Genomic DNA, 27,639 nt, shown 5'->3' with positions numbered 1-27,639 from the left:
AAATATTATTGATGACTGCTGTTTTCATTGATTTATTTATAGGTGAACGTGGCCAAGGTTAGTCCAGTATTATCGACTCATCAGCATCGGACTCCGATAAATCCTAAGAAACTGTTTATTGGGGGATTACCTCCAAACGTCACTGTGAAATCCCTTATGACTTTCTTTGCAAGATACGGCAAAATTGTGGACTGCTTTATACCCTCAGATCGTCATACGGGCCAATCTAGACGGTTCGGGTTCGTGGAATTTCAAAGTGAGGAGTCAGTCAACATAATCCTAAATGGTGTAAAGAATAAGTTTTACCAATTAGGAGGTAGACTCGCGGAGGTCAAGAGGGCCATACCCCAATAAGTCATCAATAACAGACCGAGCGGGTATGATGGCAGCGACGTCAGTGACTCAATGTTGTGGGAGGGACCCTTTCCCTACATTTACAATTACGGAGGGTCTCGCTATATTTTCTTTTGGCCACATGGATAGCACTATAATTATCTCCATACCTAATACTATTTATGTTATTTTCCTGAAGCAGTGCGGGCTTTCGCATGTTAATATTTCATTTAAATTGCTTTTTGAATTTTGTTATAGTTTAATGCAAATCCAACTGTAATATGTGGAGTTTGATCAAACAAATTCTATATGCCACACCTGACCTACAAATGGAGATTCCGAGATCGATCTTTTGCACAAGGACCTCGATACAGAGGCTACAGAGACGACCAACTCTTTCTTTTCGAACTATGGACTTCGAATTGACACGAATTACTTCAGTACCGCATATCAAAACAAGCTCCGATACGTTGCATCGAACACCGACCTTTTTTTTTTTTTCATCAAACGCCGACCTATTCTTGAATGATTAGAACAATTGCATTCCGCACACAATGAGCACAAATTAGCACTGGACAAATTGATAGTAGATAGAATGTTGACGATAGACGTGCTGCACAAGAGCTTGCAATTCCCGTTTTACACAACCATACATTTTAAGACCCGGATTATGTACAAACTTAGATTCCAGAGCCAAAACATTTCGACTCGGAAAACTGTAAATGCAGTACTGAGCATTATAACAGCAGGCAGGTATTGAAACTCGAACTAACCACAGTTGTCGTCATACCTCGTCAACATCATCATCAACGTCGAGCCAATCACTGGATTCCTTTATCTCGATATCACGAACAACCGCCTTCCCCGAATTCTCTGTGTCCTTAGATTCCTTTCCAGAGTCATCGGAGCTGCCCCCAAGTCGGACCCAGTCCCTCGAATCTTTTGCCGAAGAGTCAGAACCATAAGCAACTTTTTTGTAACTTGCAGGCGCATCATCATCATCCTCCTCAAGATCGCTAAATGAAACATCCTCATCGTTGTCAATCGGAACAGTGGTACCTTTAACTTCAGAGATCTCAGAGGTTTCCTCCTTTAACCAATCATCAGCCTCGTCTTCATACTTATCATCAAAGGCTCTAGGCGAGGACCCAGAATGGGAATGCTCATACTTGGTTTGCTTTGGTGGCCCTTCATCAACAACGGACTTATCAATGATTTTAATTTCGTTACTCTGAACTGGGTGCTTGTCCGTCTCAACCACGGTGGATCCTGTGGCATTTGTGGGCCCAGCAGGAGAAGGCTGAACTTGCACTGACTTAGAATCGGTAGAAGAAGGTACAGAGAGATGCTCCTCACAAGATGAAACGGTAACTTCTGTAACTGAAGTTCCACTAGCAGACGTGTCTAACTCAAGCTTTGCCTTATTTCGGCTCTGCAACTCCTGCATCAACATTGCTCTCGCCGCAGCTATCTGCAAAGATACTACAGAATAAGTTTCACATGCCACCAATTTTAAGCACCACTTTAAAGTCCACATATGTATATGAAAAAACAATTATGCGAAAGGCAACTAAGCTAAAAGCGGAAAAGGAGGAAACTACTTAGCTCAACACACATAAATTTCCATAAAACCTCCAAGTGGGGACACAAACTGATTTCTCCAGGTTAAAAATTCTGAGATACAGGTGACAAGGGAAAAGGAAAGAATAAAGGGACACGCGCCTCTCCTTTGCATTAGGCCCAAACACCAAAAGAAATGCCGGAGCACTGCTACCAGGTGGCTCATGAAAAGATTATTATAAGCTTGATTCATGTACTCGAATTGACGCCATTGAGAACTTCGGTAAGCACTTGAGTGTTGATTTCATCGCCTCAAATCAGCCATTCCCTCACAAACTTTTCACTAGGTCTCACCACATACTACAAGCAGTCCATGGAGACGAGATAATAGAATTCTTGTATCGATTGCTCGTGAGAAAAAATAAAAATAAATAAATAATTAAATTCATTGCAGGTCCTTATTGCAGAGCAATCCTAAAATTATCTCAGTCAAACTAAAGGTGATTCATCAAGTGGCAGGTGTTCTTAAATCCAATATGTCATGGATAGGCAAAGGTGCTACTACAGTTGGAGAAAGGTGCTTGGGCAATCATCTCAACTTGTTCTACTATTGGCAGGTTTCATGAATTGTCATTTACCAAGCATCTATAACAAAGGCCATCACCTTATATACTCAATCTATGGCAATTCCTACACATCAAAGGCAAGTATACAAAACTAGAGGTATCATCACAAACATATCTTTCAAGCTCAGAAGTTGCTAAGAATGGCAGACAGTTTTTGTGAGAATTTGACGTACCATAGCAGACAATTAAGTTCAGACAGATTAGGCATAACCAACGATATTCATGATATCTTTCAGCCAAGAGAGAAAAATAAAAGAAATAATAATAATAACTATACATCGTATCAAGGATACAAGATCATCAAACATAAGAGCAGGATGACCAAATTCAGCATTAAATTGATTGATGGAATACAATGTGTTGCCTCCAGAATATCTATAACAGCAGGGTCAAATAAAATTTCGGTTAAGATTACCCCATTCCCGGGTATGTATCCACAAACCAACAATTTTCCCTTCCCAATCCAAAAGTTGCAAGACTAAAATTACAGGAATTTCTTGCGATAAGTACTCTCCACTTGAAAGGGAAGTAAAACTTTCTTCCAAGTGTCCTACCCTGAAAAATCCTGCCGCCTAGAAGGTGAAACCCAAGTTAATAGATGCTATATCAATGAGTTTCGGCCACTATACATTAATTTGATGACTTCCTAGAGGAAACCTAGGGAAAATCAAGTTTATAGGATATTTTATATATCTATTACTGTTAACTTAATGCTTACTTCTGCCATACTTTGATCATCCAACTAGAATGACAAAATCCATGTACGGTTGCAAGATAAGATTTACATCAACTACTGACAAATATATATATCACAGTTTAAAAAAAGAAAAAATTACCATGCACAATCACTTACTTGTGGTGTTGACAAAAGGGCAGCATCTTCTTTGCTAAGCCTGGGATGCAAAAGCACGAAATAAATCTTCCAGAAGGAACCCTCGCTCATATATCCGGGGCACAATTCAATCCTGAGAGCACCCAATCTCGGGGCAAGCCGTTCAATAGCCAAGGCATGCTCTTGTTGGGCATCAGACAGGTCAAAATCTGAAAATACGAATTTAGAAGCTAGTTTTAGCTTAGAAAAAAAGAATAATCATAGTATGAAGGAATAATTTCTTGTTAATAACTTTAGCCAAATTTGAAGCACACATGAATGATAGGCTAGAAACTTGGGAAAAACTCATGTGGCTGGTTCCTATCATGTAGCCATTTCAAGCACATTCAGCAAACAAATGAATAACAAATTTAGAGAAACAACATCATAACCATTAATTGAAACTCGATAGTCTAATAATAAACTGTCCCGGATGTACAATGACACCTTGCTTATAGACCGCTCTAGAGTTTGAGCCAAAAATGTGGGCCAATCTAGGGTCAATTGGATCTTTGAGCTATATGTACAGTCTTAGTGGACACTCGCTTCAGTGCAAAACGGATTTTGCCTAACTTAATTACTACAAACCAATAAATCCACAACATTTGACACGCATTGGAAGAACTTGAACTCATCAGAAAAGAATGCCTTCATTGGCGATTTCAGAAAGGCAAAAAATTTGTTTTTTTTCCTACTCGATGAAGCGTTCATCACACTTTAGATCCCAGCTGGGAGAGCAATTGATCGCACAGAGAACAGGTATGGTCAAAGTGGGATGCGAGCATACCATCAGAATCATCATTATCGTCGGGAAGGGGAAAATCAAGCCAAGTCTCGGGATGCATAGCTATGTTGCGGGCGAAAGCCAAGACCTCCTCCGTCACACCAACCGCATTTCCGACCAAATCCGCGTCAATGAACTCCGACTCCGATCCGAGCTGCAGGAAGTTGGAGGCGATCTTCGTGAACTCCCACACAGTCTTGTTCTGAGACAACTTCGATATTCCAGTCTTGAATTTGCCGCCGATCTCAGCGAAGTCACTCCGGATCCCAGCAATCAGCGCCTCGTCGTCGTCGGAGGCCTCCTGATCGGCTGAATCCCGGGCAGGAGGAGGCCGATCAGATTGGGGTGGCGAGCTCGGATTCCGATCCTCGGACATCCCCGATGGCGGTGGAGAAGGATCCGGAGGTGGAGCGAGGAAGGAGGCGACCCCCCATAACTGCCGCGTCAGAGTCTTCTTGAGCTCGGTGAGGTCTTCCTTGACGCCACGAGGTGATTGGTTCGACGGCGAGGTTGGAGAATCGGACTGGGCGTCCGGCAACTTTGCCTTGTGCGGCGAGCTGGGATCGGCGCCGGCGGTGGTGGCGGTAGGGTTTGTGTTGGGCTGGGGATCGTCATCATCGAGCTTGAGAGAGTTGGCGATCGATCTAGCGAGCCATGACATGGCTGCAACTGATGGTGACAGCGGGGGTGAAGGTGATGACTACTGCGAAGGGCTTCCACTTCCCAGCTATAGAAGAAGAAGAAGAGGAGCCATTGAAGGAATCGTGACTTGCAAATGCAGCTTTTCCTGGGGCTGCTCTGAGAGACACGACGGTGGCGTCCAAAACGTCGCCGTGAATGGTAGCTTGGAAATTTGGAATATACTTTCTTTTTTTAAAACAATAAATAAAGATGCTTTTTTTTTTCCTTGTGATATCCAGAATGTCAATGAATTTCTAGTAATCAAGTTTAACTCGAGTCAATTTATTAAGAGATAAAATTCTCATAACATGAATTTTATTCATTCATAAAAACATGAAATCGCTACTTGAATAACACATGTTTGATACCCAGTGAGACTACACGTGCATTTTTATTATTTGTTAAGAATTTTTTTTATAATACTAGATCATAGCTCTTATTTATAACCGAAAAAACACTCGAAATCGCGACTTTATTTAATGGAACAAGTGTTGAATCATTTGAATCAATTCATATTTTTTATTATTATTATTAAAAAAATAAGATTTTTGTATGATCAGGATTTTTCAAGTTTTACCCAATTAATTCCTTAGATCCCACGCCCCTTCGACGCACGGAACGAATTCGAGTATGTATTTGCTACTAGGCCAATTCCTTGAGGTTATTTGTCACATAACAGGATCGTTTAGCCTTGTCGATTGCCCAAGGCCAATTGATGCTAGTTTTATTCTTAATTAAGAACGCTGATGTTATTATTTTCATATCCAAATACACGATTTATATAATTTCAATTCGACGGATTGAATGAAACTAGAGTTCACAGTATGATTTTGTACTGTAGATAAAAGCATGAACACCTTATTACCCAACCAAAAAAAAAAGATGAACACCCTATTATTTAATGGATTTTCTATGCGATGAATATATACTAGTGCAATGCTCGGGAATTGCCGCGGGTCGAAACTTTGAAAAAAAATGAATGTGTGTTTAATTAGTAGAATTTCTTAAGAAAGATACAATAAAATTCGAAAAAGAATATTACATACATCATATTTGTATACCTAGTAGTTTTTTCTAGTACGAAAGTTTTTCTAATTTTTTTAAATTAAAGTTGAGGTAAAACTATTTTATGGAAATAGTCTGATTACAATGATCAAATCATTTGATATAATGCATCAACCGGATAACGTAGTACCTTATTCAGGTCATATTTGAAAACATTAAAAATGCGTAACATTTTGACCTAACAATCGAATCATTTGACGTAACGCTTTGACCAAATTACATGGAGTCTTATTGGAGTCGGATTTGCAAATGCTAAAAAGGCGTAACGTGTCGACAGTACAATTGAATCTTTTGGCATGGTGCGTGTTCGTATAACATTTGGTTCGTGTCAATGTGAAGTGTACGTTGACATTTGGTTTCCTTTCTATAATATTGATTTGGTTCCTGTCATTGTCAATTGTATGTTGAGTATTTCTCACCTTCCAGTTTAATCCGAGTATTATAGCTCCTCGACTCTTCCTCTGGATCTCTTCCTCTCTCCTCGAATTATCTTACTACTCCATGATAACTCTTTCTGAATGGTGTCTAATATTTCATTCTTTCTTTGATCATATATCTACTGACCTGTTTCTGCAAATTACTTTCGGGTATATCATACGTGATGGTCAGCATAATCTATGAGCATTGGCCAAGGTCTGGCTTTACACATCAATCGACTGCATCAGATCATCAGAGTAGATCAAAGCATCGATCTCCCAATATTCCACTTGGACCTGAAACAGTAAAGTAACTCAAGCAACAGAAATCAACCGCACTCCTCGACTGCGAACGGATCCTATGACTACCTTGATGTTTCTGGCACTAATGAACTGCAGCTGAAGCCTAACACGAAGAAAAGCCAACCGATGGATCAAGGGGTTTAACTGCGGTGCGATAGTTTCCTTTTCCCATTGGTTGCAGTACGAAATAATCATGGTGATACTAATAACCGATCACCACATCTAATACAATGCTAGGGATCTGGACTTGAGCCTTGAGGTTTAATGAGTTGGACCAAGAACTTGGGTTTTGCACTCAATGTCTTCAAAATTTCTTCCTAGCTAGTTGGGTTGTAAAACGTTGCTATTCCCGGAAAGGAATTATATTAACCATGAGGATTGTACTCCTTCTATTACCGATTTGCTACACGATATGATTTACTTTTGACCTAAGACATGATCCCTTTACCGTGTGAATATCCTACGACTATATGGAATCCCAAAAACACTTGACTTTCTAGCCCAATTTAAAGATAACACAAACGAATATGTTCAAACATTATAATCCCTCTCGATTAAGGAATTTCCTTTTTCCCTCTTCCTTTTTTGACTTAGATTTATACAAGGGTCCTGTTCTAGAGGCCCATAAGTAAATTAAGGCCGAATTCAATAGAGGCCCAGAAAGCCCACATTCTACTTGAGCCCAAGTTAATTATGCTTAGGTGAAGTCGAATGGCATCATTATCATGTTCATAATGGGGAAGTCATGAGTACATCCATGCCACTAATCATTCGAGCCTGTGTATTGCACAAGTGATTCTAAATTTCAAATACGCTTATATATATTTATTAGTTTTGAATATATAATATTTGTTTGTTCCGCTTGGCTAATATAGTTATAATATGAACTATAATATATAATATTTGTTTGTTCCGATTGGCTATTGTATATACTTTTAATATGAACTATAACATGTAGTTTACTTGGTAAAAATAATTTCTAAAATTTTAAATACTGATGAATTTGTTTTACAACTTTATTTGATTTATACTTCAATTTGTTTTTACTCTAAATGTAGGATAATATCATTCAATATTGTCCAGAGTTATTTTCATGGGAAACATTAGAATTAGTAATTCATATAAATTTCATAAAGAAAAATATTACATTTTAATTTTTTTTAGATATATATATATAATCAAGAGCTAATCGTTAAATAATTGTTTGGATTGTAAGTTAAAAAACTTTAACTTTAACTCAACACACTACACAATAAAAACACACATTTCCCAAGTCAAAAATTTTAACTTTAACTTTAACTCAACACACTACACAACAAAAACACACGTTTCCCAAGTCAAATTTATACTCTCATCTCATTTGTCATTTTTCACAATCAAAATCAAAGTTACTTTAATTCTGAAACCAAACACACCGTTAAATTTTCTAAGAGGATATTGAATCTTTCGCAATATATAATAATCTAGATTATCTGTGATTTTTCCCGAAGGATACCATTAATGAAACTTTAACAAAAAATTTAAACAAACCTTTTTCTATTTTGCCTAGAATAGTAGAACGATTTGTATGATTTTGTTCGCGTATTTGCTAGGAAGATTGACATACTCATGAATTAACTTTTTTGGCAATTTTTATGTTTTATAATCATAACTTCTATGTCAACAGGATTCGCAAATACAATCTCAAAATCCCAATAACATCTATCAAATGCATCGATAAGTTACTATAGCTATTGATTACAAAATGCAGTGCCGGGATCACACCACTCACTGAAAGCCGTTGAATCATAAGAATGATGCATGTTTTGGAGTACGAATGATCCATAAAAGATCCTTTTATGCCATTGTTTTCCCAATTTGCAAGAACCATGTAAACTGTCTCCACTTATAGATGTTCGTTCATGCAGGAACGGAACTACGAGATTCGTGTGTACTCATGTTCTATGTCTAGTTTACAGCAATAATATATGTGATGATTGATCATCTTCAACGCTTGAACTGCGAACCCTATCTGACTGATTTTCCATCGAATTAAACTAGATGGAAGGCCTCCGTAAATGCACATCAACGGTTATACAAAACAGAGTAGTATGTGAGAGGGAGAATGCATAGTTGTCGTTTGTGCAACCCTAGATATTGTGATCATATGCACTAAAAACTTATCCAACAAAATCCGAATCACATTGCCTAAATTGAAATACATCATAGCGTGTCATATATTGAAAATATGCATCCATCAGCATATGCTTAAGATCAGATTTGATATCCTGATCGAGTACAAAGGGAAGAGTTTAACCAAATGGAGGCGAAGACCTTATTTTTGCTGGGAAATACTATCATTGGTTCAGTTCAGCCTCTCACGCACCAGTTGACCTTATGCGACAAGCAAATGGAAGTACGCTTCGTTTAGAGGAGTGCCCCCGACTCCAAACTCGGCAGACTCCCGGGGCTCAAGAGCGGGACAGAGGACCACCAACCACTAGGAGAGGAGGAGGAGGAAGACGTACACAATGCTCTGATCAAGTCTGGCTCCGCTAAGGGATCCTGGTTTGGTTTCCAGGGAAAAGGATACTCGTTGAGTGAATTCTCCTGGTAATAAACCCGATATCTACACGCCTCAAGAACATCAAGCGTGATAATTGGCGCTGGTGGAGGATTCCTCTCAACCAGCTCTTGAGGGGTTTGGAGTGACTCAGGGCCGGCCCCGGTGAGCATCTGAACAACCTCTTTGAACTTGTCGGACTCCACCTTATACACCCTTGTCGGAGTTGGGGGTGGCGGGGCCACCGGCAGCTTGTTCTTCCAAGCCCTGGGGGAACTGTTCCGGAAAGGCTTACACGGAGGCTTTTTCAGTCTCTTGCCATCTTTTCTAGCGCTTTTGCCGCTCGAGGTTGGGGAACCGGAAGAGTTGAGAGGATAAACTTCCATCTTTGATGAAACTCAAACGTGTGAATGTATTATTGAATAAATTGAGGAGAACCCTAATGTGGCAACGCCCTAAGCAAATGAGAAATGAGAGAAATGAAGTTGATGAAGGTGATAGTTTAGTGTCCTTTTATATACACAAAGACAAAGCACTATATATGACATGGACAGTAGGGCACTTTTTTCTAATAATTAATACCGCTTATGTTTGAATTTGTCGTGACAGTGTATAAGCAGATTGAATTATATTGACAGGGTAATTCATCTGCAGCGAATTCTATTTCTCTCTTCTTCTTCTTGTTCTTCTTTTTTTCTTTTGGTGAAATTACGAGTTGTTCTTAATCGATTAACTAAAATGAATCATTACTCAAGCTGTCACTTGATGCTGATCACAAGAGTATTGTTTCTCTTTGATTGTGGTGAGTAGTCTACATCATATAAAAATGTTGGATGTCAAAATATTTTGTTTCCTAATTCTCGATACTATTTTATTTCCTAATTTTCCTAATCCTTCACAGTTTAATGGCCAGCGTATAATAATTAATATTGCATCGTAAGAACGTCTGGCCAAAGCAGACAATTTTTTTTCGTCTTCTGTACTTTATTGCACGTTCTCCTTCACATAAACCATTTTTTTCGTCTTCTGACCAAGGCAATGTAATTTCTTATCTGATAAATACCAAACAGTTATTCGTGGTCTCAATAAAAAAGAATGACAAAGAGTAACCAAAGTGATTAGTAACTCGATCAGGGGACTAAGGCAAAAGATTAATTTCAATGGGAAGATGAGATCTGTTTTGTTCTTTACCGTTTTTATTGTATTGTATGAAACTTTGAATTTCATGGAGTTGTTGGAAACATGGGGACAAGACAGTATGATCAGATGCTGTCTACTGGGGAAGGTCGAGACTACCGCCGCCACCCTACTGTTCTCTTCCTCCTCAAAGGTGACATGCTTGATTACGTCATTAATTTGTCCTTCTTTCTTCATTGGATTATATAAATTTTTAAAGTTATCGTAAATTGACTCTTCGTACTATCTTCCAATTTGTTAAGGCTAGTAACTATTACACTTTGAATTTTGAAGAACGCAAAAAATGAGAATACGGTATCATATAATTGATTAACTAAATCAAACAAAAGTAAGGACTTGAGGAGTCATGATAAATATGAATTGAGATACTTATTAAATGACTATGTATCGAGAAAAAAACATTTATCAGAGAGCTTCTAAAGTATAGAATATATCATGTTTAGTTCGCGATTACATGTAGCGTGCAAAAACAAGTTCATATCGCCCCCTGGTCTATATGCGCAATACTATGCATTAATTTACAAAAACAAGTTCATATCCACCTCCACGTTTAATTTATCATACGAGTTCTTGGTTATAATAAACTCACAACAAAGAAAAAGGACCAAAAGTAAAAAGTATCATTTATAATAAACTTATCTTGCATTGTAATGATAGAACAATTCTTCGAGTATGTATTTCAGCCCTCAACACATATAAAGTATCAGAGGTTCATCTGCTAGAACTAACGAATCATTCATTAATCTCCCTGACGTTCAACATAGAATTAAATAAAGAATTTGAATCTGGTATTCACCAAAAAAAAAAATCTGGCTTAGTCAAAATTCGAGATCGATGAACCACCTTAATTTCATACAATAGATTCAGATTTGCCGCCGGATTCAACAAAATTAGAACAGAAGCATATGCCACTAAATCAATTTGTTATAATTTTTCGATGAGGCTTATTAAGCCATAGCCGAATTTTTTGGTTAACGTTTAGAACGTGTATCATTGGAACAACTATCAATGTCATCAAACACGTACCTGTACATGCATGTCATGCGTACAACGAATTAATTAGATTAAGGTTGTGTTTGTTTCATATATAAGTAAGATAATATAAATGAGAAACATTACTGCCCCGTTTGAAACCAATTTTTTATAGGAAATGATTTGAATTAATTTCAGTTTACTTGGGTTCAGTTCAATTCAATGCAATTCGATCATGAATGAGTTCGGTGTTTGGAATGGTCAGGGATTTATTTGAATTGAACTGAATAATATTGTTTGGAATACATCTTAGAATGGGGTAATCTATTTATAAAAGAATTCGATATCTAAAATTAACCTCATATAAATAGCCTGAATTGAATTCTGACCAATTCTTATTGGATTTGATCCGATTTCAAATCTGAGGTAAATTCTTACGTTCTTAATTTAAATATCTTTCGTAATCCATATAAAGGAATTCGATTCTTGTATAGACAAATGAATTGTACAAAATATTTTTTATGCATTACAAAATCTTTTTCCTGGCCCACATATATCACAATATATAAAATAAAGGGCTGTGGCTGAGATAGATCATGTGCAGCCGCCGGTATCCAGTAAGAACTTACTTGATGCATCGGAAAGACAGTCCATTTTTTTTTTATTTCGATTACAAGGGAGGCCTATGGGTATAGTACATTGAAATATAAATCAGAAATATCTAATAAAGGAGTAAGGGTAGTCCCAATGGATATCGAACCTGAGACCTCTTAGTCATCAGGCGAGAAGTGCACTACTGTGTTATTCCCTCTCTCGATAAGACCGTCCAATTTCTAGCTTGCTAATTTGCTTTGAAAATAAAAGGTCAAGCTCATAGATGATGACTAAGAACTTGATTGAAAGTAGGAAAATGACCTTTACGCAAATATTTGAAGTTTTCGTGGCCTAGTCCAAATTTGCTCCCAATTCTTGCATACCACAAGTCCATATTATTTCCAACTTATTTTTAACACGAATATGAGTATTTTTTTCCCCTCTTAAAGGTTTTTTTCATATTGAAAATGGGTGCCGTGCTTTTTTTTTTTATGAAATATTTCAATTTTGAATATGTCTAATAGATTAAAATAGATAGATCGATAAAACTAATTTCATTTTATTTTTTATTTCTTGATAATTGAGTAAAATATATAATAAAATAAATTCATTAAATAACTTAAAATAAATATCAATCATAAGAGATAAGATTAAATTCTTCATCCACTCTCCCCTAGATGAGGAAACTGTATTCCAAGGGGGAAAAAAAAGGATGCAGGAAACTGTACAAAATATATAATATATTATTATTCTTTCGTTTCCTAACTTACCCGTTTGATGTACGGAATTTTCACTTTGTTCAAATTTGTGTTAAAATATATTTAAAAGCCAAAAGACGTAATAGAAAGATGATTTTGATATAGTTGTATTTCAGTAATTCTAATAACGAATGATAAAAAGACGACTATGAGAAAATATAATTAACTCTTTTATCAAGTGATAATTCTTACTATATAAAATTATTTTCATCCTTATTTGTACTGTAGAAATATATTATTTCCATATTTACTTGTATCTTTTTCTTTCCCAGTGAGGCCTCCCAGAACATTCGGTGGCCATCCTTAGGGCATGGTTGTTCGAGCATTTTCTTTACCCGCAAGTCTCATCTCTGTGTCTCTCTCTCTCTCTGTGTTTCCATGTGTCTTGCGTCTCTCTCAAACGAAAGTAGAAGCAGGCTTTTCTTAACCAACAGTGTGTTGTAATATCTCATTAGTGCATTGTGTCAATTTTGTAAATCTACCGGAAGCATATGTTAGCCACTCAGACTGGACTATCCCGAAACTAGTTGGGCCATGAATCAACTTGGTCATTGCTGTTTCTGTATAAGGATTTTCTTTCCTAAACAAATATTGATTATCCCTTTATATAAGTTTAGATGGCACGCGGAGTTCAATTTTAGCAGTTACTCGAGGGAATAGTGAGAACATATCATGGATTAAAAAGTCTAGAACTTTCACATGTACTGTATATGGCAGTCTGTGTGTGATGTTGAACTGCATGAAGGTAAGCAAAACCGATCTTGCTTTTATGCAGGACTCAAACTGGTTTATAGATACTCGATCGGGTTTCTCTTTGGAAACCGATTGTTGAAGAAATACACGCTCTCGAGAACAAGCGCTTGGCTGACGCTAGCGAACCCAAATTATTCTGCCACAAAAAGGAAGACCTCATCTCTTGTTGAGGTCTCCAGCCAAAGAGAGGCTATGGACCATCAACCTTCCACTTCTAGCAGAGTCGATATCATATGGCTCAGTAGCAGCTGGAGAGCGGATGCAGTGCTGCTGGGATGGGCTCAATCATTGCAGAGCAGTGGAATCAGGAGTTTCGTTCCCAACTTGAGGATCAACTACCCGTAAGCTCAGACGGACCGTTGATCGGTTTCATGAGGCACCCGCAACATTGAGTGTACTTGAGGACGCAGCCAATGCACAACATTGACCGTGAAGTAGAGTGTGTTGATCTCGCACTCCTGCACGATTGAGATTCAAAAACTGACGACCCGTCTTAATTAGTTTGTTAACTACTAATAATTTGGTTGCACCACCGTTCCTTTAATTAATTTTTCATGTCTTGTGTTTGGTAAGTTTGTATGTTTATTGTGAGGTCTATGTCTAGGCTTTTCCACATCCACATGCAAATCCGGACCAACCTTAGATTGTGGGACCTGCCTTACGAACTGAGATATTTTATAATCTAAATCAATGGGTTTTTGCTCCAATAATCACATCATACACAAACACACTCTACTCTCATTACTGAACATGCAAATACACACAATATACGTGGACAGTAGACGACCATGCTCATACGGCTGCATATCTGTCACCCCATCTATCGATACCAAACTAGTACAATTCTTATATATGCATCATGTATATCTAAGTCCACGAGGTTAATTCCAGCGATGGTTGGCCAGATGCCGGCATGGCTTTTCAGGGAGGGTACTTCCGAAGAGGGATGCCATGGTGGTTATCGTCGGTAGCTATACTTCCCGAATACTGAAGTGGCTCATTGTCCTCCTCATCAGCACCACCTTCTCTGAGTAGTCGCCTTCCCCCGCCCTCACGCTCCCTCATAACCATGAAACCAGCCCTTTGCTCCATGGCTGAGCAAGAGCTCGCCACCATCATGAGCAGCAGCAGAGCAAACACCATCACAGGCCTCGTTCTCATCTTTGTATATCTTTCCCTGACAAGACAAATTAATCATAAGGATATCAGAGATGATCAAGTGGCTATATATGCTCAAAGATATAGACAGGGAACTAAATTAAACATAGAATCACATGTCCAATATCACAGAACTTCAATTCTCTTGTACGCGCATGTGGCATCAGTTGAGATATACTTACACAATTGGAGTAGATCGACGGAGGAGCTTATTATCGAAATGTGGTGGTTTGTTCTTAATATATACTAGATAGATATGGAAGGAACTAAGGGGAAGGTTTTGCGCCATTTATACAGGAGGCGGCGGGAGTTAGCGACAACTTTCAAATAATCATGGCAATATTTTGTGAATGGTGAGAGGAGTCGTCCATCAAATGAGGCAACATCTAGTGCGTTGCCCACTCCAAATCCGGTAATTATCATATACGTGTCGAGAAAGAGGTGCAATGTAATAGTAAACATCTTATCCTTATGTTCGATTTTCGCTATAAAACTATTTATATATCTTATTTAGCTTTTCTTTTCATTTTCTTTTTACTATGCACACATGCATTACCTCCTTTATAACAGGAAAAAATATATATATATATTCATGCTTTAAAAAATAAGCAATTGGTACTTCGACTATAAATAGGAAATATTCACTTGTGACGTAGTTGCAAAAACAGTAAATATAACCATCACAGACTAAATTACGAAATGTAATTTACAAATTATAAATGATTTTTTTCGGTAGATAATTATAAATGAAATTTACGTGTTTCACAAAATTTTAAAATGGATACAATACCACGCACTATAAATAGGAAATATCCACTTGTGTCTTCTCTTCCCTTCTATGCTCTTCTCACCCAAAAAAAAATACAAGAATCCAAAAAAAAAAACTGAATGCAACAAAAATCCCACCTGGGTTTTCCCTACGGCAGATTTATTAAAGGATAGGTCAAATGAGCACAAATTAATTGGCGCAACTGTATCTTTGCTCTAATGATGTCAAACCATCGCCAACAGGGAGAGAGAGGAGCAGCACAACAATGAATTGATTGCATTGATAGTCGTTGAATTTTGGCCTTTCATTTTACTATCTGATGAGTCACTTGCCTAATTACCTGGCAATTAAGGTCAATCATTGATCACTAAGCTTCGAGAGATACTGAGAGTCACTAATGCTTGTTGCAGTCCACTTGGCCGAATCCGATCACCCTCCTCCATGTATATCTAGTGTTTGTTGTGACGGTACGATCCATTGAGTGATACTGATGATGCTACCCTCGGTGCCTAATAGCTTATTGAACTGTAGGATTGATGTGTGGTAAGTGATATATATCCATCTCAAGTGAGCATTAATCTTGTGAAATGCAGGATATATGGATGTATAGTTCCATATAGAAACTAGTCTCAGATCATCCCCCATTTCTCTTATCCGGGAATATAGAATTAATATTTCCACATCTATGGTATATTTGGATCGCAAATGGCAATCGGCAACCTATGATCTTACTGTTTGAAGTTATGAGTGTCATGATTACTTTATTAATGTGATGAGATTTATCCACAAAAACTTACATGAATATAGTTTATGTAACCAAGCAGACTCAATACTGCTTTATATAGTGTTTGGTAACGAAATTAAATTTGATTTAGTTTGATTTGATGAGACGAAGATAAAAGTAATTGGGAAAAATAAGTGAGAGAATTTGAACAATAAATAAAAAAAAGTAATGATTGTATTGTTGAATTAAGAAAAAAATGTTGAAATTAAAGAAAAAATATTGAATAGTTTAGATAATTTAGTATTAAAAATTAATTTAAATAACAAATAATAAAAAATATGAGAGAGAATTTAAAGAAAAATATAATAATAAAAATAATGATTGTATTGTTAAATTGAGGAAAAGTAAAATTAAGTTAAGTAAAATAAAAAAAAAAGTATGAGTTCCAAAGAAATAACACTCCTATTCCAAGAATTTGATGAGTTCTACTCCACTTATTATAACATTTTCTATTTATATTATTTGTTTTTGTGTCTTTCCTTCTTTTTCGGGTTGGGTTCTGATCAAGGGATGTCTTGACTGCAACCATTACATCCCTCATGGCAATTGTATCCCGAAGTTGACCTTAGAGTTTTCATATGTTGAGACTGCATTGCTGTATTGCAAAAAATTCTCTATCTTTCAGAAAGTTTTTCATAATGCATGCTCACAATTTTATTTTCTAAGTGTTCTGATTTCTAAATCTTCAAGTTTTTCAACTTTGAAACTTTGATTTGCAATTTTTTAATGTCTCGTATGAAGTAGATTTGTACAATTCATGTTTTTTGAGTATTGATTAGTTTTTGTCTAATTCAATTTTATAATTATTTAATATTTCTCCACATTTTAAGCAATTACTCACAATATATATACTAACGTGGGTGGGATTTTGGCGCAATAGCACACCTGGACAGATGGACTAAAATATAGTCGTCTTTGGAGGAAGTCAAATGCGAAGCCTTTCCCTTTTTCTTTTTTTTTTTTGGTAGATCCGTTTTATCTTTTCAAAGTATTTCTCCAATTTTTATGTCCATAAATATCACTTCAAGTACGTTTCTTTCCATTTTGCACCCTTCGACCCTTTGTAATATTATAATTCTCGAAATGAGTCTCTCTGAACTAACTCTCCAGTATTTTATCTAGAAAAAACCCCGAATATGTGTTTTCCCATTTTGTGTCGTCCTTTGATCCTTTTAACTCTCACTAGCGTGAGGACTCGCACTTCGGTTGCATGTCGGATCTTTCCTTTTATTCTTTTAATAACTACAAGAAGTGAAAGCATTCTAATTAGAAAATAATGGATCTTAAAATTTTCATGGCATGTTTTTACAGAAAAATTTTAAGTTTTAGATACATTAATAATATTAATATATTTTTATATAATGAGGAGCTTATTCTTCTTTGGATCCATAAACACCTCATATGCTTATGGTCATGGATCAAGTCAGAGTCCATGTGCAAGTGCATGTAAGGATGGCCTCAATAATGACTACGCATATAGGGGAGATTCTAACCTTCAAATATAGGTATGCTTATCCATTTGCGCTAAACTTTTTTTTTTTAACATAATATCATTGAAGTGCACAACTTTCAATCATATCGGTGTTTTGATTATTAGTTAATACTAATTTTAATAACTTCTTGTTGCCGTATTTCAAGTTAGAAACTTATAGTCTTATACGCCCATCAACTTTTAGTTACATTATACTTGTAATATCTCAATTACCATATCAATTAAATTGATTTTAATTGTTCTTTTTTTAATAAGAGTTCAACATAACTACCATTATTTAGAAAAATAACTATATATATGTTACATCTTATGAAATAAGATATTTCTATTCACATTTGTTTATATCTATACATGCTCTGAATGTTTTAGAAGGGAGAATATGGAAAACCTCTAATATTTCACAAAGAAAAGTGCTACTAATATTGAATTTACAAAATATGATTAGGAAAAAAAGAGAATAATCGTATATATACGATTATTCTCTTTTTCATGATAAGCCATCGGATTTATTGGACTATTATATTTCATTACGGAAAAAATTCTTGATTTGGTATCTTTTATCCCTTAATGAATGCATCCGATTCAATTAAATTAGTCGGGATTATTTGATTTCCAAATTTAAGGGTTCACACCTAAAAGAAAAGGGGTGATAGATGGCATCTATATCTTTTAGCTTATATAATCATTTTTTAAGTTTGTATTCAATTATTATTGTTTTTCTATCCCAATTGTTCATTTTCATCTCACACCCCTGAAATTTCAATATATGAAACTGAAATTTACTTTTTCAATACGTAGAACGATCTGTCCCGAGTGTCCATTGCCAATAGTCACCACCATCTCCTGCCAATCCAAGTGAATGTGGTAAGCTCTCTCTGCACTTAGGTCTAGGAGATGTTACGCACTGATCAAAATCAAGATCATGGTCCTTTCCCTATAATGCATGTGTTATTTTAAATTATGTAAACACTCACGATACAGCCCGCCTTTCACCAAATGACCACCACACCCCCACCCCCCCCCCCCCCCCCCCCCCCCCCCCCCAATATTGATGCTTGTTCTATATATGTGCCTTAGCTTGATTAGAAGGGTCATAGAATTATATAAGCTGTTTTTTTTAATTCTTTTTCGCTCCCCTTAATCCCCATTACACACTGATATATGCATCGCATTATTAGTCTATTTAGACTCCACACCAATAAGAGAAAAAAATTGAAACGATATTATTCAAACATCTATACGAAATATATAACATGTGCGATACACGTGTTTTAAGTATTATATACACACATATATATAATCGGTTTCAAGATTTGTAGCTTTCCATGCTATAGAGCTTATACATAAAAAATAGATACTGTGTTTACTGTTTCCTCTTGATTCTCGTCGATTTTGGTCTGTTTTTCGCTATTCTCTGAGACTGAGACACAATTTTTTCTTTTATATACTACTCCCACATTAATGAAGCCATATACATATATGCATTTCCTTCTGACGATCCCTCTATCTTTTTTGACTCCTTCTCTTTTACGTACGTATATTCGAAATATTTCCCATCAATGTACGACACGTTGTATATATGTATATGTTGGTTTTTTTGGGGAGGAATTATACATATATCTTGTTGAACATGGAAAATGTAACCAATAATCAGATGCAGTATAAAAACATATGAACTTAAAAATTAGCAAACTTTTAGCATCATTTTACTTCGAGAGCAAAAAAGAGCGGAAAAAAGAAAGATTTTTCTTCCAATGGAAAAAAAAGATCCTTTTACTTATCAAGAGTAACGTGCAATTATTTAAAAAATTCTTTGATTTTTCTGAGTTTAAATTCTTGTAAATATAAAAGAATTACGATTGGGAGAGAATTCTATCATTTAGTGGGCCGACCTAACTCTGGTTAGATCAATCGGGTCCAATGGGCTTCTGAAAATCAAAGTATAACCGAAAAAAATAAATTATGTGCTTATTTTTTCTTGAAAAGTTTATGTCACGCACATTCGTTCGATAGTTGATTGCATTCATAATTCAATGATTAAAGCAGTAACTACTTCGTTCAAGAGAAAATTCTAATATGTATTTGATACGTAGTTGATTGCATTATCACAATTTGATATACTCGTGGGCCGGGTTCGATAATTTGACTTAACAATAATGCTTATTTTCACTTTGTTACATTTTTCTTTTCTTTGAATATTTTTGAAATAAATCTTGGTGTAGGACGTAAATGTCCGTTTCCCTCATCCAATCCCGGCCCCATGAATGACATAGAAATGAACACTTCCACCCAGAAAAAAAAACATAGAAGGAAGATCTACATCCGAAAAACATAATTTTAAAAAAAAAAAAGGGAAGAAAGGTGTAGTGTTGACTGTTGCGGGGACCAATGCATGTGACGACCGTACGATAATCCCTACGGTAGCGCCGCCAGTCAAACCCCAAAAAGAATGATTATAGGGAACAAAAATTCAAGAATGTCATTAATTTGCTTTTTTTTTCCCTTTTTTTTGAAATATATGAAGGGGAGAGGAGAGAATATCTCCCATGGGCCATGGCATAGTGAAGTGAACTGAAGATTCATCCCCGGTGTTGGTGGCCGCATGCATGAAGAATTATGTTAAAAAAAAACTGGTGATTCTCTAATTTCTTCGAGCAATAATGACAACACGTATACAATATTGTATTTACGTAAATTTGTTGTCGTAATCTTTTAGATGATTACAATTACACATTTTGTTGTTCATGGTGCGGGTGCACATTCCGGTAATATAATGAGGTCAAATGCGGGTACCAAATTTGTACCAAATTCTTCCAACACATGTCATGGCAATGTGTTGACCAAGGCAATATCGTTTCTTCTTAACAACTCTGATCCATATTTAATTACCTCTGCAACTACGAGGGCAAATTAAATTCGTATATAATCGCAAATAATGGGCTAGCACGTACTATCTTAATCGTAATCTCTATTGGACTACACCAAAATCCCCAATAATAATTTATAAATTAGCAAAATTAATTGAAAATAGTCCCTATATACTATCAAAGTTATAGTTGTCTTGAGGGGGCAAATATCCAAAAAAAAAATTGAAGGAAAAAAAATAAGTTGTCTTGAGTGGCAAGGGAATTTTCTTTTTCTTTTCCTTTAAAATAAAAAGGAAAACATTTATATTGTTTGTCGGGCATACGTATGACTGCATTTAAAGTTGGAAGCCTATAAGGCCAATATGTGTTGCTTCAAAACGAGGTGGTTCAACTTAAATTTCTACCGAGATTGACTCAACCATCCCTTGCTGAAACAACTGGATATCAACAATTAAATCCACGAGAACAATTGCATAAAGCAATACAATATCTGGTCTTTGTCGAGTAATTTACTTAAATCTTGGGTCACCTGGCCAAGCCTTAGTGATTTCTTTAAAAACCAATGTTATTTACTCGAAGGTTAAAATTTACTTAAAATTTAGATAATTTATTTCAAATATATAATAGTATAAAGTAAATTAATATATTAAAGAATCAATCCTTCACTTTCTCCACTGATCGACCCGATTTCTGTTTACTTTCTTTTCTTTTTCTTTTTTTAAAATTTTCCTTATTTCGCTTATTTTCTGATAGTCTCCGATTAATTTTTATGATAATGTCTATCTCTATTTTTTATCGTGGTGGTTGTCTTTAATTAATTTTTCAGTGAAATTTCTATTTTCAAAGTTTGTTTTCTTAGTACAGCCGAATGCATAAAATTAATATTTTTTTTAACATCGTTCCAAACATCGAAAAATAACCTAATCTTTAGGAAATTATTTTCTTCGTAAATGGTTTTCCTCTGATTTCACGGAAACCCAAAATGATTATTCCTAATCGATCAAGGCTCAGGAGCCTTGATCTTGATGTTTCATCGATTCTTGAGACTCCTAGCGAGATATCAAGCTTTAGACGAAGATATTAATAAACTAAATTATTAGTTTCAGTTTATAAATAAAAAAGAAAGAGGTATTAAACTTATTAGTTGAAGTCCTCCTTCATGTAAATAATCTTTAACCCATCAAAAAGGGTTTAGTGCAATGGTGACGCCCCATCTGACAATCAAGAAGTTACATATTCGATGCCTAATGAGACTACATGTGCCAATTTATTAGTTATATTAAAATTTGTATTTCATTGTACTAAGGTCATATGTTTTCCTTATAATCGAAAAAAAACTATCTTTAATCACGGGTACATAAGAAAACTTAATAGATAAGTTAAAAATTTTCCTTTGCACCAAAATTTGTATGATCACTTTAATATTTCCATCAAAGATCATTAATTAATTGTCATGTTCTATCTTGGGGGTACTAGGTTATGAAGCGGTACTAAACTTGTACGTCTCAAACATTGAGTCATACAAATGCGAAATACCTAATTATGCGGTTTTGATAATATGACTCGCATTAAGTGGCACGGAATAATTACACCGTTGGATTGTGTGGGTCCTGCATCCCACTAAATAATACAATAGTGGAATGACCCTGTGTCATTATGACAAGGGTTGTACTAGAATTTTCCCCAATTCAGCAAAAAGGAAAAAAGAATAAAAAAGGAGACAGCTTTATACATTGATGAAATAGAACATATACTACCGGTTTCAATCCCATCTAGCACGACTCCCAAGTTTTCAATGAGGCATCATATGATATCATATCACTACACCAAAGCTTTGATTTTCCATAATGGGGAATTATTTGCATAGACGGAGCAAAGTAGCATACGTTTGGCAATTTCTTTTCCTTTTATTTTATTTTTTTCATTTTCATTTCTTTGGCTTGTCATTCTCTCAGTTTCGTGTCGTATATATTACTCTCAACCATCATATTATATATGTATATGTATATTATCACTATTGGAGATAATCAAAGGATTTGGACAACCAAGAGATTTTGAAGAATTGATTTTATTTTATTTATGATATTATGTAATTTTCAGTATCTATTTATGATATTATGTCATTCTTGATACATTTACATACTTATTTACTCGGTCTACTATAAATAAAAATGATCTCCACAGGATTGTGTGAGTAGGTTTCCTATCCATTCTTTCTATTTTTTAACCTGAAGGCAGAAAGTGTACCCACACTATGGATGGCATGATACATAATAACTATAGACTGTCAAATTATGAGAATAAAATTTATGTAAGTACGTACAGTAACAAATACATTAAATATGATTAGTGCTCACACAAATTAGAATTAAGCAAACCAGGGGAACTTTTTGTTGCAATGTGCGATTGAAGCTACTCTCTATCCTGATATATAATTTTGATTAGTCTAATTATGATGAGCATTGAGTAAAAAAAAAAGGCATAAATTTATAGGAAATCTTTTAACTCCATGATCTAACTTCATATACTCGATATGCTGGAATGGGATTCGCACAGTGAATGCATAAATTTCTACGTACATTCAATCAACCGATCATCCATTCGAATAAAATAAGAGTCGACATCAGCAGGATAGGTTAACGGGATTCATCACAGAAAAGACACAGAAATTAAAAAATTATATATATATATATATAGTCACAGTGATAGTTAATATAGGAAAAGCCAGCCCGAACCTGATAGTCTCCCCGCATAGCGTCAGGGGTCTGAAACTTTTCTTGGTAATCATGGCGTCCACCACTATCACACCTCAATCGATCCTGGCTCTCGAATAAAGCAGCACGCTACCATGATTCCACAACCTCTGGCGGTGGAGGTGACGATGACGATGGACTCGTTGAGAGTGATTCTGATCTTTTCGTTTACTTCTGAGCCTGCAGAAGTGGCAAAAAGAATGATTGGACGGAGGCATCTCATACACAACGGCCTCATATACTTTCCGAAACCAAGTTCCATTAGCACAATTTGAGGCAGAAAATGTGATGTAGTGAACGAACAACGAGAAGAACGCAACTGCCACGGTTCGCCTTCACAATATTAGCATCGGATATCGTCGTGGGCTGAGAGGCAAACAAGTTAGTTTTTGACTTCGAGATAAAGATTGATGATCCTAAACAACCAAAGAGATATCTTATTGTAGCACCGAATTTGTATTACTACACAACAATGCATGCATGAGAGTTCACGTGTACAAAAGGAATTAATAGATGCCAGTGAGCGTATGCGGAAAGGCAGAAAAAAAAAATTAAATTAAACCAAAAGGACAAGGCGAGCTTTCTATCACATGTATATATATATATATATGATACGCATGTCTGATATAAAAGGAAGGAGTATTATATATATTATAATTATTATACGATATAAAAGGAAGGACTAGATCAGGGATGGGATGTGCCGGGCTTTAATTGATTGTCCTTAAAATGGGCCGGGCTGAGACAGTTATCGGCTGCTATTGACTTGGTCTAGTATTAGGCCCATTGAATTCGGCCCCAGCTTTCAACTCTATAATTTATAAAGCCTAAAATCGTAATTGAAGGCTTTTCCTCTTTCACATAGTCGTATTTTGTAATTCTAACAACCAATGAAAAATGCAATAATGAGAATAATATAATTAACTCTTTTATTCAATGATTATTCTTATGAAAATATTGCTTTTTTAATATATAAAAATAAAAATTAAATGCATTTTTTCATGATTATATCAATTGTTATGTCATCAAGTGTCCCATTTAAGTTTTGATGAACATCATGATAAATGATCTCCACTTCGTGCACATTATAGATAAAAATGCGACGCTATAATTGCTTCATTTTCATTAAATCATATAAAAAAAGTTATCGAATTATAGTATGCTATTATCATTCGTTGGTAGTTTATCGATGTTAATATTTTCTTAAATTGCTGTAATTATAAATTGAGGGGAAAAAAGTTCTATTTAAGAAATTTATTTAAATTATATTTTTTAGTTATCGCTGAGAAAAAATAAATTTGATTATTTTTTCTAAAAATTAAGATTATTTATTTATGATAAGATATATACCACAAAATGAATATATCATTTCTATTTTATTTTATTTTTGGGTTAAGAGATACATCAACATGCAATTTTGGTGTGAATTTTCTTCTAAATTCTCGTATAATCCTATAGTTCGGAATGACTTGACCCAAGCAAAGCCTATCTTTGTTCTCCGAATTGGGTCACAATTAGTATTTCATATTTATATTGGTCCATCATCAACAAGAAGAAGTTCAATAAGCCCTTACCTCAGCATAAATTGTTATTCAATTTTTCCTTTGTGTGCTTTTCTTCATCTTCTCTTACTTTTCTTTTTTCTTTTCCGCTCACAAACAAATCTAATAGATTTCTCTTTTCTTTTTTTCTTCTTTTTTTTTAATAAGTGATACATTATTGCCTTCATTTATTACAAATAAAATGTACAGAAATATCGCATACGATAATTCAATGACTAATGATTAATGGAAAATCAATAGAAATACATTTCAATATGAAAAAAACGAAAAGGTCGTTTTCCGATACCCTTATTACAGGAAAAAGAATTATAGAGAAAAATGCACTTTTACAAATCGTAACAATTTGATATCCGACATGGGCTATATGGCATGATCGATAAATAGAAATACTCCAATGCTCCACTTTTGTCATAAGAGTGTGTTAAGAGATCCTCTTGACCCAAACCCTAGACACTCTAAGACAAAAACCACCCGTCGAGCAAGGACGAAAGTCGACCTTAACACTTCCTTGTCAGATCCAAATGACACGTGCAGTTTTTTTTTTGTCGATTCAATGATAAGTTCAACTTGTAATATGTGTATGGATAGAGAGATATCATCCACAACTTAAAGGAGAGGAGAATCAAAACGAATGGAAATAATATGTACAAAATATTTGCATATTATCTATTTATATAATATTTTAGTACATTGAATTTAAAAAGATATCTCATGTTTCGGGAAGTCTTTGTTTATTATCATTTGCAATTTTTTTTATCAAAAAACTATTAATATTTTTTAAAGAAAATGAGAGGGGATACATAGAATAGGAAAGTATGAATATGTATGAGGGGAACGAAGAATTGCATTTTCGATGAAGGTACATTGAACTTATGTAAAGAAAGAGCAAGTGAAGGAAATGGACAACTCAATCCAGAACTAAGAATGCTCAAATAGTCAAATTTTAGAGTCATGTATGGTTTTGGTCCCTGAAAAATGCCATTATATTGGGTTTGGTCCCTTAAAAATTTTTACCATTGTTTTCGTCCATTAATCTCCATTCCCTCAGATGTTTTAGTCATGCCGTCTTCTTACGCATGCCAACCGAGATGGAAATCTCACGTGGCGGATGAGTTGAGATTAACTCCGTTAACATTCCCCCCAAATTGCCAAAAACGACGTCATTGTCTTCTTTGTCTTGTAGCTAACATTCCCCCACCCCTCCCTTGCATGATCTCCGGCAATGGCCTCCGCCTGCGTCAACAACATCGGCATGTCGCCGGACAACTTCCCCGCCCCATCCTACCCCCACCTACGGTTGGCTCAGCCCTACCCGCCTCTCTTTCACCCCTGACGACGACTACTCCGAGTCCTTTGCCACCGCATTTCGAAGGTAGCCCCCGCCGCCGCCTCAGTAGCAGGCAAAGGACACCAGCCTCGCCAAGCCACCTCAAGTAGATCAGCCGACAGATGCGAATGCGGATCCGGATCTGGAGCCATTCGGCGGGGACTTCGAGTTCTACCTCGAAGATCCGGTGGCAATGTTGCCCACCGATGAGCTCTTCTCCGACGGGAAACTCGTGTTGCTCCAGGTGTTAGTGCTGAAGCCCGTTGTTAGGGCTGTGGCCTCGATGAATGTCAGCTCACCGGACCTAGTGGAGCGGCGTTAGAGTAGCGATATGTTCGCCATGAATCTCTACCTCTCCTCTCCCAAAGCTCTGAGGTGTTCCAGCCGGTGGAGGGAGCTCCTAAGCCTGAAAAAAGCTCTCTCATAATGCAAATGCCACAGCCCTCGCCGAGTCCACTGCGTCTCGTAGAAACTCCACGTCATCTTCATTGTCAAACCCAAAATCCTTCAAGAATTTCCTCCATAGAGGCTCCAAGGCCTCGAGCTCCTCGGATTCCTCCCTCAACGTGCCCCTCCTCAAGGACTTGGATTCCGATTCCATCATGATCTCCTCCCACCTATCACTGTCCTCTTCATCTTTCGGAGGCTATGAGCACGAAGAAGTGTTCTGAAGTTGTTCGAAGAAGACAACGACACCATTTTTGGCAATTTGAGGGTGATTAACGGAGTTAAGTCCAACTCATCCGCCACGTGAGATTTTCGTCACAGTTGGCACTCGTAAGAAGACGGCAAGACTAAAACATTTGACGGAATGGAGATTGAGGGACGAAAACAATGGCAAAAAATTTTGAGTGACCAAACCCAAGGCAATGGTATCTTTCAGGGACCAAAATCATACCCGACTCTTAATTTTAACAATGACCAAAGTTCAACGGTAAGCTCCGAGTTTTCAAATCGACTAATAAGAATTCGCCCTTCAGAATTTATATATTATATATACATCCTTAAATACTTTTTCCATACTATCAAATAATTCATACATAATATAAATGAATATATAAGTTGCAGACCTCTACGAGTACACATAACACAATGTCCATTCCCGCATTTACAGAGATGCAAGAGAGAACAGCATCACGAAAAGATGGAGATATCGTTAAACCTATCTTCCTGAGTTTGGAGGTCAACTATATTTTCCGACATAACTCGTCAGAGGATAATTTGAAGATAGCATAAGAAATTATCTACTCTAAAAATTTTTAAAAAAAGAGAGAGATAATCGAGGTACTTACAAGACATGGCTGATGCATAGCTCAGAAGAGATCCAAGGCTACCTTGCTTCATTTGAAAGAATAAGGAGTTATTTCTGGTAGATTTAGCCAACGCAGACTTTATTCAATAGGTTCAGATGGAGCTGAGACGTTGATCTTGCAGCATCCATTGGTCCCACAGACTTTGATGGTTGAGATCCG

At 36.1% G+C, this 27,639-nt stretch overlaps 3 protein-coding genes across 3 annotated transcripts; all 3 read right to left on the bottom strand.

Moving 5' to 3' along the window:
- Positions 1 to 888: 888 nt before the first annotated feature.
- On the bottom strand, positions 889 to 5,012 carry LOC116208128. The gene is made up of 3 exons (XM_031541382.1): positions 4,178 to 5,012; positions 3,373 to 3,560; positions 889 to 1,804 (listed from the first exon to the last, which is right to left on the bottom strand). Exons 1-3 carry the CDS (start codon positions 4,833 to 4,835, stop codon positions 1,118 to 1,120), a joined length of 1,533 nt encoding a protein of 510 aa, XP_031397242.1. The 5' UTR covers positions 4,836 to 5,012; the 3' UTR covers positions 889 to 1,117.
- A 4,033-nt stretch (positions 5,013 to 9,045) lies between these two features.
- LOC116207942 lies at positions 9,046 to 9,567 on the bottom strand. The gene has a single exon (XM_031541085.1). It carries the CDS (start codon positions 9,565 to 9,567, stop codon positions 9,046 to 9,048), a length of 522 nt encoding a protein of 173 aa, XP_031396945.1.
- Positions 9,568 to 14,113: 4,546 nt separating this feature from the next.
- Positions 14,114 to 14,918, bottom strand: LOC116209240. Its single transcript, XM_031542829.1, has 2 exons — positions 14,796 to 14,918; positions 14,114 to 14,632 (listed from the first exon to the last, which is right to left on the bottom strand). The coding sequence occupies exons 1-2, from the start codon at positions 14,900 to 14,902 to the stop codon at positions 14,377 to 14,379; spliced, it is 363 nt and encodes a 120-aa protein (XP_031398689.1). The 5' UTR covers positions 14,903 to 14,918; the 3' UTR covers positions 14,114 to 14,376.
- Between the last annotated feature and the right edge of the window lie 12,721 nt (positions 14,919 to 27,639).

The sequence above is a fragment of the Punica granatum genome, chromosome 5 (assembly GCF_007655135.1).
Source record: "Punica granatum isolate Tunisia-2019 chromosome 5, ASM765513v2, whole genome shotgun sequence".
NCBI lineage: Eukaryota > Viridiplantae > Streptophyta > Magnoliopsida > Myrtales > Lythraceae > Punica > Punica granatum.
The sequence above is the reverse complement of the archived record's forward strand: the minus strand, read 5'-3'. Positions and strand labels throughout refer to the sequence as shown.

Bases quoted from the DNA above. Each gene is read 5' to 3' on its own strand.
- LOC116208128 (XM_031541382.1), bottom strand. From the start codon at position 4,835: ATGTCATGGCTCGCTAGATCGATCGCCAACTCTCTCAAGCTCGATGAT. The intron at 3,561-4,177 runs GTATGCTCGCAT...TCGTATTTTCAG, and splicing joins CGATAATGATGATTCTGATG to ATTTTGACCTGTCTGATGCC. The intron at 1,805-3,372 runs GTAAGTGATTGT...GTATCTTTGCAG, and splicing joins CCCTTTTGTCAACACCACAA to ATAGCTGCGGCGAGAGCAAT.
- LOC116209240 (XM_031542829.1), bottom strand. From the start codon at position 14,902: ATGGCGCAAAACCTTCCCCTTAGTTCCTTCCATATCTATCTAGTATAT. The intron at 14,633-14,795 runs GTAAGTATATCT...TTGTCTTGTCAG, and splicing joins CGTCGATCTACTCCAATTGT to GGAAAGATATACAAAGATGA.
- LOC116207942 (XM_031541085.1), bottom strand. From the start codon at position 9,567: ATGGAAGTTTATCCTCTCAACTCTTCCGGTTCCCCAACCTCGAGCGGC.